Source organism: Puma concolor, chromosome B3 (genome assembly GCF_028749965.1).
Source record: "Puma concolor isolate L17-30 chromosome B3, mPumCon1.1.hap2, whole genome shotgun sequence".
NCBI classification, from domain to species: Eukaryota; Metazoa; Chordata; class Mammalia; order Carnivora; family Felidae; genus Puma; species Puma concolor.
In genome coordinates, this window is record NC_141672.1 from 75,778,371 (window position 1) to 75,792,328 (window position 13,958).

Below are 13,958 nucleotides of genomic sequence, written 5' to 3' on the forward strand. Positions count from 1 at the left end.
TGAAGTGCTGTATGCAAAAGCTCCAGAGAACTATAATCCACAATATGATGCCCCCCCCCCCCCCCCATGCCTTGAAAACAGCCACAATCCCCACCTGGCTCTTGCCATTAATGTTTTTCTGGAGGCTCCTTTTGGTAGGAGAAATTCAAGATCCTGTGATAAGCTAGGATTTTTTTTTTTTTTTTTGACCACCAAAGTAGATCAGAGGGTGGCTCATTTATATGCTAACTATCGGACAATCCTGAAGTCCAGTCTAGCTGAAATCAAATCACCACCTTGTCCTTGTTTTGGGGATGCTGTATGTTCTAGAAGGAACTTTGGGCTGGTGCTCTTGGTAACATGGTTCTGCTCACAGCCACGTCCTGCCTCACTGAATGACTTTGAAGAAGGTACATTACCTTTTTGGAAGGGGTATTTTTTCCATCTGAAAAATGAGGATGTGATCTTTTTGTTCTTTGCCACTTATAGAAACATGCTAATGTTACCTAAGGTAACAGATGTGAATGTTTTGGAAATAGGCATTCTTTACACACACGAGGTGCAGTTGTGTGGAATCTTCTAATGGTTCTTCCCTGGATGGACCTCCTTATCCATGTAGATTGTCCTAAACCCATTGACTCAGAGGGCTACTGCCTCCTTTCTTTGCTTTGGGCTGTGAAGACAACATGGGAGTCTGCAGATGGCAATATCAGGGGGAGTTGGTGAGGGTTGCTCTTTCACTTGTGACCCCATAAGCCCCTGCTTGACACCCTAGGTAGCACCCTAGGTGCCCAGGAAACCACAATAGTGGGTTGCAAGGGCTCTGCTACCTGAGTGGGTGCATCTGGGAAAATGCTGTGGCCTTGCTGACGTGGGGGTAGCAGAGCCCATCGGCCACAGAGGGGTCATTGCTGCTGTTTTGCTGTAGCTGTAGCAGCAGCAGCAACAGCCGGAAACCCAGGGCAGGGTCCCCGAGGCAGGAGCCTGCAGGCTTGGGGCTCAGGAAGCTGCGGTGTGACCTACAAGTTCAGTTTGGCTTTTGTCTGCCTAACAGTGAGTTCACAGCACCCACCCTCCCCCTCCCGCGGTGGTCTGTTATGAGTAAAGCCAGAGGCAAGGCACACTCGATGCACTTTAATAAATGCAACAGAGACAACACTGAGAATGGCAGAAAACCATCAACAACAAGGGGCAGGCAAGAGTCAGCATCCACTGAAATCAAATTCCCTGTGCATATATTGGCAGGCAAAACCCAGTAAAGATACTCTTTTTACAGCCCAAATCTAGGAGTCTCATTCCTCTCCCTCCCTCCAAAAGTGCTTGCACAGTAAGTCGCTTGAAAGCAGGCCCACCTCTCGTTCATCTTTACACCCTCAGCTCGGTGCCTGGAACTTAGAAGGAGTCAATTCATGTTTGTGAAGTCAATTGATAAAAGTAATTTTCTCTGTGTTTTACCCTGATCTTTGCTAATAGCTTGGAGAGTATTTAGATGAGGCTTTAGAAACCCCATTGGCTGCATGAGAAGTCAAATGTAATTTTGTTTGTAAAGTACTAAGGAAAGCAGAAAGTGCTTTTGTGGATGAGAATGCCAGCTTGAGGCAAACCTAGTGCTGGGCTGAACAGAGCCATTCTTGTTAGGTGAAGGGCATCTTCTCTCCAACCCCCAGGGTCTGTTTTCCTCGGGGAGTATGGAGCTGGGAATCTGTTGGCTCCCACTTTCTACTTTTGAAGGCAAAGAAAGTTAAGGGAACAAAACACTATTTTCAAAGTGTATCTGTTGTAGAAATAATAATAAAGAAAATGAGTCCTATATCCCTTTATAAAGCAGCAGATAGAGCAGTTAGGACCATAACGCCCTACTCCCTAGGACTTGTGTCTTTCCACAAAGCTGGAAAATGAGCTGGGTTTGTTGCTTTGATGGTTTGGGTAGCAGCCACTTAAGCAAGACTGGGATCGGTCACCTTGAATCACCGAGAAGCCAGAAGTCTAGGAGACAGCTCCTCTGTAGGCTTTTGTGAAGACATAATGTGGGAGTTTCATAAGGCAGCCTTCTGAAGCCAGTCAGCCTGCAAGTGAAGGACAAGGATCAGAGTGTCATAGATCACAGATAGTCAGTGCTGGGAGGAATCGTAGTACTCACATAGTCTGGGGATGGCCAGTACTTGCTGTGGCTGCATCAATGCAGACATCACTAATCTATCATGGTATGGTCCTTTCTGCACATGGCCATAATTCAGCTACTCCGTATTAGCTTATCAATATTGGCATAAGCCATGCAACTCATTTGCTGTCCTTAGTCTTTCTTAACTCCTTTGTTTAATGGGTGAAAAACCTCAGGCCTAAAGAGGTGGACAACTAGGCTAGGGTAGCAGAGCGTTAGTGACAAGGACAGGGTGAAAACCCACATCTTCTGTCTCCTAGTGTAGTGCTCTTTTTATATAGCCACACTGCTCTTGTCCTTGGGACTCCTGGAAACCAGTCACCCATTTGGAAATGATTGGACATGTCCTCAGTCTGGGTTAGATCAGTCCCACACTTGAAATCTAAAGTTGTCCCTAGATCAGGAGTTGGGACTGGGGAGAATTGGGGGTACTGGAAAAAGGGCTTCGTGGGCAAACCTAGGCCCCGGTTTAAACTTCATGTCTAAGATTACATGAAGAAGGAATGCAAGTAGCAGGCAGATAATTAATGTCTCTGCAACTTTGCATCTTGAATAGCTAGCAGTGTGCTGGTTACTACTAATGGGCATGTAGGTTCATCCCAAAGGTGGGCTGGTCTATACACTGGGAGTCCTGTGATAAAGAGATGGGAGCTGGCATCTCCTTTGTCTAGGCAAGGCAGTTTCCGGAAATTCTTTGGGTGAAGCTTTACTGATGGCCTTGCAAATAACCATGACCCTTGGCCAGATAAACAAAATAGCAAATAAAGAAAACTATTTCTCATTACATAGCTCCAAGGTTTTAGCTCCTGGGTTGGAGGTGGGGATTATCGGCCAGTATTACATTATATTACATAACACATTTTGAGTCTGGCTTGAAATAGGAGGACAACAGGAGATGGGGTGTTATGCTGAGTATCTGAGGTGGCCCACCTTTATTAAATCATACTATGTCTCAGGGCACCTGGGTGGCTCAGTCGGTTAAGCGTCTGACTCTTGACCTCGGCTCAGGACACGATCTCATGGTTTGTGGGTTAGAGCCCTGCATCAGGCTCTACACTGATATCTCAGAGCCTGCTTGGGATTCTGTCTCTCCTTCTCCCTGCCCCTCCCCCTCCTGTGCACATGTGTTCACGCGCTCTCTCTCTCTCAAGATAAATTAAAAAAAAAAAAAATCCTATTATGTCTCTGTGTTCTTCCCTTTCCAAGCCTTCTTGGCCCCTTACATTCCTAAACTCCTTTTCTCCATGTGCAGCATAGTTTGGCTTGAGGTAGGCATAAGAAGCAGCTAATTCTTACCTTAAAAGAAAAATAACTTGGCAGTCAAGAGAAAATTGATGGCAAGACTCTTGGCAAACACCATCCGGAGCCCCAGCACTGTGAGGGACAGCATGTTTACATTCCCGGCTGTGAACTGTGAACTGTGATGAACTGTGGCTGAACAAGAGTAAAGATAGCGGCTTTAGCAAGAAACTAAATTCCCTTCCAGAAATTAGGCGCACAACACACGGACACCAGCCTGCCCCGAATCACCATCATTCTGCCTGGGCTGCAAGCCTAGCTTGGTGGCAGATGGCCCTGAGAGACCCAAGGCTGCTGCTCACTCCCAGCCAGGCAAGCTTTGGAAACCCATGCTTGTAGCCAGGCAAGCTTCGCCGAGAGGCTCGGAGGGAACCAGCTGGGCTCAGGTATGGTTTTTGTTTTCTTTTGAAATCTGCTGACTTTTGGCCCTGTCTGACAATTACAGGGTTTGCTTTAACACTCAGTTCTGAAGTTGACCCTTGATTTCAACTAACCTTTGGGCTCACTGATGCTCTTTGGAGTTAGCTTTATGTTTTCAGTTTCCGTGGGTTTTGGTTTTACGGTACCTGGAACAAACAGCAGTGGTCAGGGATTTACTGGCAACCAAGAGGCTCAAAGGGTTTGAGGTTTGAAAAGTGGAGGAGACTTTAAGTGAGTAAACTGAGGATCAGGGGTATGAGTGGCTTAAGGTCAAACAGCTATTCACACAGCCAACATTCTTCCAATTCTGGAATTTTTTCGTTATGCTATGAGGCCCACATTCAGGTATGTTTCCAATTTGTAGGATGAATGAGGGTTCTCAATCCCGTGATAAGCTGGGCTGCCCTTTGTTTTGGCATTCACATTGGATTAGGCTGTGCACAAATTTTTTTTAAAGATTTTTTTTTTAAGTTTTTAAAATTTATTTAGATAGAGTGCAAGAGAGCAGGGGAGAGGCAGAGAGAGGGAGAGAGAGAATTCCACACAGGATCAGCACTGTAAAGGCAGAGCCCCTCATGGGGTTCGATCCCACAAAATGTGAAATCATGACCCGAGCTGAAGTCAAGAGTCAGACGCTTAACCCACTGAGCCACCCAGGTGCCCCATAGTCTGTGCACGAATTTTTAACCCAGAGTCTAGTAGTAGGACAGTCATTAGTATCAAGGAGACAGTGGCTGGTGAAGAGGAGATAGGAGATGAAATAAGATGGACTTTATCTTAGATTCCAGCTCAGGGATGCAGAGTTAAGTTCAAAGTCAATGACGGGCCATAGTTGGGCTCAGTCTTGTTTCTAGCATGATGCCACGTTGAGAATGATCTGTCAAGAGTTTACATCTTCAGCTTCCCTTTCCCTCAATTTTTCTTCCCTACAATTCCAGCCCCTTGAAACTAGATGTGACCTACCTGAAGAATTTGTCCTTGGTTCAAAGTTAGTGGAGCTCACGACTTCACTGTTGTGTTCAACCGAACAGGTCACCGAATTTGGATCTTCATACCGACCAAGCTTGACAGCACTGTATTTCCCACTGGGGGAGACGACAATAGCAGGGTCAAATTCTTCTAGTTTCTTGGTTGATTCGAGTTTTATGTCTATATCCTTAGGATAGAAATCCTTCACCAGACAAGCAACCGTCGTCCCATTTCGCATGATGAAAACGGATGGTTTGGCAGGAGGCTGGCTTTCTGTAAATATAATCAATTTATCTTGAAAGATGATTATCCGCAAGTGTGGGAGTTAAATGGTGGGGTTTACTTCAATTCCTTTGGGGCCAAACACTGCAATACAGACTTTCCTGCATCCTTTAGTGACCTGGGCTTGTTAACACCCAATGAAAGAGGTGGCTAAGGGAAGTGGAAATGAAAGGCAGTCAATCTGACTTCTAGTTAGGAGCTGCTAAGAGACATGGCTGGAAGTGGAGATGGAAAATAACAACTACAAACAAGTGTCTGGATCATCTGAGATTCAATTATCTATATTTTGTTAATCAGTCCTCTGGATGATTGCAGTCAGGTTGAATATCTGTCTGCATCATTGGTTTATTTTAAACGCATAAGCCCTTAGAATGAGAACAGGGTTGGTGCTCAGTTAAAGAATCAGGGTCTGAGAAGGACTACATGACTCGTTCAAATACCCTGAGGAAAGTACTGGAGTCACTTTAGGGTGTCTTTCTCATTTTTCGGACTGGAAGGGATAACCACTGAAGTTAAGTGGTACATCTCTCTGCCTTTAGGTAAATACTTATTTTGTTGTAAGGGACTATCCTATAGTTTCTGAGTCTTTTATCAGAGATAACAGCTATTATTCCCAGGAAGTCCTTATAGATATTAATTTTTTTTAACATTTATTCATTTTTGAGAGAGAGACAGAGTGTGAGTGGGGGGGGAGGGGCAGAGAGAGAGGGAGACACAGAATCCGAAGCAGGATCCAGGCTCTGAGCTGTCAGCACAGAGCCCGATGTGGGGCTCAAACTCATGAACCATGAGATTCCGACCTGGGCCAAAGTCAAATGCTCAACCAACTGAGCCACCCAGGTGCCCCTAGATACAAAACCAGTTTAAACCCAGTTCTTATTTTATTCTAAGTGAAGCTATGGAGTGTTGGTGCTGATCATTGGATCTCCTCCTGGCCTCCTCTGCATTCATGCCTCACCTTGACCTACCATCTATCTGCTACTCTGTATATGCATCTTTTTCTTTCCTTGAAACTGAAAGTTTTAAAGCTTTGAGGGAGGCAGTATTGATTCTTTCCCATCATGCCTTATTAAGGTTTGTGAATTATGATAAATTTTGTCCATGAAGACTTGGATCCTTAGGCTATCTTCAAATAACTGTTAAAAAAGGAGGGTGCTGTGAAGATGCCTGAAATCAGGAGAGACAACCAATCTGTGAATGGTGACCTAGATATATTTCCAAATAGAAGCTTAACTGTCAATTTTCTGTAGTAATTACTTGTGTGAATGTAGCTCTTCTATTTGAAACTAGGTGATATCAAATTAAAAATGTTGAATTCCAGTGTACTTTTATTTACTATGATCTATAATCAAGATATAAGGTAATGCTAAATGAAAAGTCTTGGTAATGGGTGAGTAAATGCAATCATTTTTCTAATACTCTGTCCTAATTTGGATTTGGGCGTTAGCTGTTGAAGCTCATGGTAGTGGAGCTATAAACAAATAAATTGGTTATATCTGCTTGAGAGGGTACGTTTGCTAGTCTAGAAGTTCTTTCTGATCATCATTTTGTAAATGGACAATGGCCAATCAGGGCTTTCCTAGGGAATCAGCTGTTCAGAGACCGCCCCCCCCCCCCCCCCCCCACTTAACTAGCCTCCAAATATTTTTTTGAAAAAATTTGTTACCACTTTTTTCTCTGCCTGGAAGCTCAGCTGGAAGACTGGATTCTGTTTCAGTCACTAAGGGCAGGAAACTCATTCCTAAGAATCTGGTTCCGTATATTTTGGCTTCAGTTCTAGACAAGACGGGGATTGGGGATTTTTTCAGGGGGCTCTCCTGGAACCTAATTTCAACCCATGTGAGGAAACCTTCATCGTTTTGCTTTCCGGCATAGCTGAAGCCACTGATAACAGACACTGATAACTCGGCAGCAACGGCTTGAAAAACCACATGTTCATTCACCTGTCTTCAGAATTGCAACATTTCTCGTTCACTATACTGACTTTGGTGACATGTACTCTGGTTGATTTTCAAGGGAGTTATGAGATACAGAGAAAGGAAACCAGTAATTAAAAAACACAACAAAACAACAAAACAAAACAATCCTATTTCCTTGGTTACTTCAGAGTATGACCCAATCCTAGCCTGATTTACTTGGATAATTAAGGCTTGCTTGGGATTTTAAAATCTAAAATCTAAATTCAAAGGCAGTTGTCAATGATCACTTGGGGCTAGAGAGATTTGGTTTGAATAATTTGAACAATGGAACGTAGCTGACAAGACAAATGTCTGAAGAAGGTCATACACTTATGATATTGAGCTCTTAATCTGTTACTATTTCAGATAAAGCATAATGCATTCATTTGGTAAAACATTTTTCTCAGACCCTTTTCTCAGTGAATACCTATCTATTGAAAACAATTGTTTGAAAATGAAGTGTTTTATCTAATCCATTCTTTGGTATCATGATAACCAAAGAAAAGGTTATCTGGCTGAATTGAACCTTTTTAAAAGAAAAAAAACCAGAATGCATTTTATATGGTTGCCATATGTAAGTAAACTAGTCGACTTTGTTTTCAGTTTAAACCAAAATCCGAGTTAGATAAAATTTGCCCTACTGTAGTCCAAAATTTAAATATCTAATTGTTCATTTTTTTGAGAATTGCTGGTCTTTCTTCTTGGCCCACAAATGTAATTACATTTCACTATGGGTTTCAAAGTGCTATTTGTTTGGACAATTGCTATTTTATTTCAGACTTTCTCTTTCTATGAGTAACAGTCCAATGCTAAGGTTATGTGCTGGTAAACAATACCAGAAGAAGTATATACCTTTCCTGAACAGCCTTTCTTAACTTGTATACATAGAAATCATCTATGTTTTAGATTCCCACTGAGTCCTATCAGTTCCGTAAGGATTGTACTGTAACAAATGTCACTCACAAGTTCAAGGCTCTCTGACATCATGGGATTTAACTTTAACATTGAAATACACATTTGCTCTACCTGATTACTCTGACCTGGTTAACTCTCTCTGTCTTAAATCTTCCAAGCTTTTGGGCATTTGTTTACGGTTGCAATGAGGCACGTACACTAGTCAGGGTAGCCAAAGAGATGGGTAAGAATGGAAACAACCTTCTGGAGATTTGGGGCCGGAGTGTCCCTGCACATCCCCTCCCCCACCATGTGCCCCAGCAATTAGTACGATTTTTCTAGTTTTCCTGGCGTTTTCTGGGCTGCTCTGAAGATTTCAGAAATAAGTGGGGGATGCAGTTTGAATGTATGTTTTTTTTAAAAAACAAAACTAGTTACAGAGCTGCTTCAGGGACTCAGCCCAGTGTCTTTATCTGGCCACCCCCTGCATCTGGGCTACTCCATCTCCTAGTTATACTTTCCCAAGTAATGCAAACTGGATGGCAGCCCCAGTGCCAGGACTCAATTTATCTCTAGAAATATAGTGGAAAAAATCAACTCACGTGGTTCCACGAGGAGTTTGGTGCCGGCTCCGAAAAACATCTGTCGGGTATCCCAGGAGCACATCGCAGCACTGCCTCACAAGTAACCAGCCTGGGGCTGGCCCTGGGGCCTGGCCTAGAACATCTGTGCCCTGCCTCCCCAGCCTGGGTCCCAGCCTAGAGACCCCACAGCTCAGAGAACTACAAAGCTGCCCTCGATGAGATCAAGGGGCTGAGTGCACAGAGGCTCAGTTCCCTTTGAAGCTAATAATAGTGTATCTGCTGGATAAGGATGTGTGCATGAAATCCCAGCCAGGAAGCACGGAGACAGGGGACAGAGCTGACATAGAGGAAGAGAAGAAGGCGACAGGTGACTGGTAGCTGCCTTCAAGACGGACAATTTAACTCCCAGTTTATTGGAGGCCTTTCCAAGAAGAACACGATAGCTTGGGAATAGGGCATAGGGAATCGGGCACGGAATAGTGACATTTCTTAGAGTGAATGTTTGGCTGAAGAGGGTTTAGACACAGGTCTGGTTCTCACATTCTGGTTCCCTTCTCTTGGGTCACAGATACTGCTTTTTGATTAGAAACCTAATTTCTTCCCCATTACTCAGAGTGAGCTTCACAATAATAAGGAATCTGTCTCCTAATTCCCCGAGCCCAAGGAAAGGCTTTCTAAGGATCTGAGGCTTGAACAAGAAGTTGGTAGTGGATGGAGAGCCCAGGGTGCTGTGTGTCCATGGATGTGGGTCAGAGAAGCCGCTGCTTGCTTTGGACCACTTGTTTTTGTTTTTTAATTCCTCCCGTATCTGGATCCAGATACAAGCTTCAGGAGGATATAATAATCATGTGAAATAGAATTTGAAGGCCTTATGGATTACTCAGTCTCATCACCAGAAATCTAGAGACTAGGGCTAGAGCCAAAGGGAACGATGGTTGTATAGGGCCATTATTTGCTGTCAAAACTTTAAGGATTGAGGGCTTGACTTGAAATTCTCACTTTCCCTAACTGAGCTTCACATAATCATATTACACTCCATCACTGCAGGAAGAGAAAACTGAAGAAGTAAATAGAGTATCACCAGAGAGCACAGGTCAGAGTCCCGGCAGAGGGGCTAAGCATCAGTTTCATGTCTTTCCTTTTTCCCTAAGATTCCCAAAGCCACAGCCTCAGAGATTTGATTGTAACACTGCAGATAATTCTGAATTTCAAGTGGAAATGATTTAAAGGGAAAATGAAATACAATACTTTTCGCTCAGATGCAATTTGCCCAACATGGATCAGACTGCAGTCAGCTACAACATGATTGTTTCCCTCCTTCTTTCTAGTCTCTCCCTTCTCAAAGAAAAGATAACACGCCAAATCCCACTATTGGCCTGGAAGCAACAGGCAACCAAGAACCCCTGTAAGTTTATGTTTCCTTCTGAGAGGCAGACGTCATGTTGACAGTACCAGCTGCTTTCAGGATGTCAACCTTGCCACATTCACGTACATTTCCCCACTTCTTTATTTCCTCCGAAACAAAATTTAACCACGTAAGGGGGCAATGCCTGCCCCATTGGACTTGGCATTTTGGAAAGCTTCTGAAAGACTACTGTTCTCTGGACCAGTCCCAGTGACTGTTGGCAGCTACCCAAACTACCTGAATATCACCCCTGGATTTCTGAGCACTGGCATGCCTTACCAGGGGACAGTATCTCTAGGAGAGCACCATGACTTCCCTGTTGTCCTGAAGTTGGTGGCTGTGATTCTACATTGGATGTAGGCTCCTGAACCCTGTGCAGAGTCTTCAGATCTAGGGCTAACCAAAGGGATGCAATTTCTGCTCTTGGAAGACCCAGACAAGGATGGGGCCTGGGGGATCATTTAGTCTGAGCCAGGCACACTGATTTAATGCAAGTTCTCAGCAAAAAGACACAAAGGCAAGATTAGCTTTTGTCATCTGAAGGAGAGAAGACTGTCTTGATCTAACTCTCTCTGCAATAATATTTTTCTTCTTTTTAACCCTTCCTCTTCCTACATTTTGGCTAGGAGTCTTTTTCCTCATAAACAGTGGAGCGACTCTCACCTAGAGCTTGCCTTTTCCCTGACTGAGGAGGGGACCAAAAGCCTGACTAAGGGCTTTCTTCAGGCCTTTGTAGAGGGCTTATTGCTACAAATCTTTAGAACAGAGTTTCCATGCATACACAGACTATTTTTCTAAGAGAAACCTAATGAATTCATCCTCAAATTTTACCTTGACTCTTTGCAACAACAAAACAATGCATTTCCAATTTAGAGCCTCCTGACCTCCCCCAAAGCTCCAATCCATTCAGGACTCTGCTACAACAAGTCCAAGGGACTATACGCGCTGAAGTAAATTAAAATGCATGACTTACTTGGTTCCACGACGAGTCGAGTCCCTGCTCCAAAGATAAGTGGTGTATCAAGACACCACCTCAGGCATCATTACAAAAACCCCACCACCCATTTGCCCTCTGTTTAGTCCGTCTGTTTGGAAGGGGGGTGGGTGGAGCAGAATGAGAATAGCTGGAGGCATAAAACTCTGCAACGGTTTCTGAGATCTAAGCACTGTATCTTGGCAGCTTGTTTATATGTGTTGTCCTCTGAGTGTTGGCATTTAGGGAAGTCCCTAGGTTTTCTACTATTATCTCCTCAACCTGCCATCACTTACCCACCGATCTTGCTTCAGGATCAAATTTCACAGGGAGAAAGGAATCATTTTGGGTTGGCTGAGAATTGACAAATGGCTATTGTTAGCAGAAACATAACTATAAGTCTCTGATCGATCATAAAGGACTATGACTCAGTTAGAGGTGGAAGAATGTGATGGTTGGAGCAAGAGCCATTGATGCAAAAGAAGTGGAGCCTACCCGAAGGGTCATAATAATCATACATGACCATGACTTGTATAAGAACTTGGCTATTTACAAATGTCTTGTGTTTATACTACCTCAGCAAACATTATAGTAACAAACTCCATGAGGTGATATCATTATTAGATCCTTCTTACAGATGAAGTCACTGAAGCTAATAATGGTTAAGATAGTGAGTGTCAGGACTGGGCCTTACTCCCAGGTTCTTTAGACTCCAGTTTCCATGCATTGAACCAGAGTAACGAGTGATAGGACTGGAAGGGGCCACAGCAGTCATTTGTCAAAACCTCTGTGGTGACACAAATGTTAACTAATGGATGCATAGGAACAGTTTTGATCTTTTCTAGTACCCCTTTTAACAATCAAATCACAGAATTCCTACTGGGTCATAAGACACTCAACACCATTGGACTTCCTTGCTTTTCCTACTAAATCATCCCTAAGAATTGGTCTAGAGGATAATTAGAATCCTAGTGTGCTAAAGCTGGAAGACCCCTTCGAAATCACTTTGCTTAGCTAGAGGGAAACTAAAGTTCAGTGAAGGAAAGTCACAGAGCTTGTCAGTCAAAGAGAAGGATTGAAACTTGGTCTGAATTCTTGGTCTGACTTGCTCATCATCACACCTCTCATTTACTAAGTGTATGTGGCGCAGTTCTGGTTATGACCTGGTTATGATCTGTAAATGGTGAGTGCACAGGTGGGAAGCTGGTTCTCTAAAGTTAGTCAGGTAGAGGGAAGACAACGAATACTCTCCAGGAAGCATAGTGGATCAAGAGGACCACTGCAGCACATACCTCATTCTGGAATTTATCAGAAACTCAGTCCCCGTTCCTCAAACCATCCCTTGCTAAATTACATGCTGGCTAGATTTTTTTCAAGGGTTTCCAAAGCTGGTGACTTGGGAAAATACTTAAAGATAATTGCTACACATAGTGGTCACAAGAAGGAGAAAGAAGTCACTTACGTGGTTCTACCTCCAGATAGGTTCCTTTGCCAAAGAACATTGGATACTGCACAGCTGATGGACCTAATCTAAAAAGAGCTTTGCTTTCTCTGTATGGTGACCCTGGCACCAGTTGCCAAGTCATGTGATATCTACTGGACCGTATTTTCTGTCTCATCTAGAGTAACTTCTTTGCGCCTCTGTCTTGGTGGCTATCCTTCAGGACAAAGCAGGAGGTGATTCCTGAGTCAAATAGAAATCTGAGCCTTTGCCATGTTACAATCTGAATTTGTGCTCTGAATGAGAGAGAATGAGTTTGTGCTCTGAGAGAGATTGAAAAGGAGTTTCTTAGTTTGATCAGGAGAGAAGAAAGGTGGTACATTGGTCATAGGCTGGCGGTTCTCAACCTCTGGGCTACACTTAGGTAGGGCAAAGATCTAGTGAGTCATGTACCCCACTCATTCCTCACTTTAGGGGACTTCCATTTCATATCCAGTAAGAACTTTGCATCATTGTCAAGCATTGTGCAACACACTTCTTAGTATAAAATAGAATTAGAGTCTTTAGTACATTAAAAAATTTTTAAAAAATGTTTATTTTTGAGAGAGAGAGAGACAGAGACAGAGGGCGAGTGAGGAAGGGGCAGAGATAGAGGGAGACAGAGAATTCCAAGCAGGCTCCAGGCTGCAAGCTGTCAGCACAGAGCCCGATGACGGGCTCGAACTCACAGAACTGTGAGATCATGACCTGAGCCGAAGTTGGATGCTTAACCGACTGAGCCGCCCAGGCACCCCTAGTACATTTTAAGAACATATTCATAAATATAAAACTTTAGCAAGCTTTAATGATACACTCACACTTAAAAATGACTGTGAAATTAGCCTCTGTCATATGTAAAAATGAGAGTCTATAAGATTGTCTGTGTCACTTATACAACCAGGGTGAGAATACATTTTCAGATCTGCTTATATAGCCCGTAACGCGTTGCAGATCACTCTTCGAGAATCACTCAAATGGAAAGTGAGTCTCAGCGGTGGTGAGACAGAAAGATGTCAGAAAACCTGAAATCTGGTTTGACTCTGTTCCTCACTAAGTGTGTAATCTTAGCCAATTTCATGGAGCTACATTTGTCTCCTTTATAAAGTGAGGGTGATATCTTCTGTATTGGGGGTTCTAAAGATGAAATGAAAGGGTGTGTATAAGGCACTCTGTAAACTAGAAAGCCTTGGCTGAATGACTGGACTGTTCATTAGGGTAACACTCAGAGAAAACACATTTGACTTGAAGTAAGGGGTGTAATTTCCCTGAGCACAGAGCTTCCCAGGGCCAGGATGGTAGGAAAAGGTCACTAAGAGGGAACAGAGTCCTATTTCTTTGTTGCAGATGAGAATGCCCACTTCTTAGGGCTGTGGGTGAGGCCTGAAATCCAAATTTCTGTCTCCCTTGGTCTTTTCTCACGGCCAGGTATGACCTCCACTCCGTTCTCCAGTCTCCCCTTCTCTGGTCTCCAAACCGAAGCCCTGACTCCTCCCCAGGCCTATTACCAACCTGACCTCATTTTCAAATTCCCTCCCTGTCACTCTCTTTCTTCCA

General features: G+C 43.6%; 1 protein-coding gene and 1 long non-coding RNA gene across 3 annotated transcripts in view; one reads left to right on the plus strand and one right to left on the minus strand.

Annotated features, from left to right (window-relative positions):
• Positions 1 to 1,098: 1,098 nt before the first annotated feature.
• Positions 1,099 to 13,958, minus strand: part of LOC112855941 (T cell receptor alpha chain MC.7.G5-like) — a 167,161-nt gene continuing 154,301 nt past the window's right edge. Inside the window, exons 3-7 of the mRNA XM_086710174.1 lie at positions 10,925 to 10,983; positions 4,823 to 5,101; positions 3,934 to 4,005; positions 3,437 to 3,574; positions 1,099 to 2,045 (exon numbers count right to left, since the gene is read on the minus strand). Coding sequence (XP_086566300.1) covers positions 3,438 to 3,574; positions 3,934 to 4,005; positions 4,823 to 5,101; positions 10,925 to 10,983 — 547 coding nt within the window. The 3' untranslated portion in view covers positions 1,099 to 2,045; position 3,437. The remainder of the gene's footprint in view (positions 2,046 to 3,436; positions 3,575 to 3,933; positions 4,006 to 4,822; positions 5,102 to 10,924; positions 10,984 to 13,958) is intronic.
• The window catches only part of LOC147580085 (uncharacterized), a 323,282-nt gene continuing 312,896 nt past the window's right edge, over positions 3,573 to 13,958 (plus strand). For both annotated transcript variants that reach the window (XR_015252516.1, XR_015252521.1), the window contains exon 1: positions 3,573 to 3,825. This is a non-coding gene — a long non-coding RNA (uncharacterized LOC147580085). The remainder of the gene's footprint in view (positions 3,826 to 13,958) is intronic.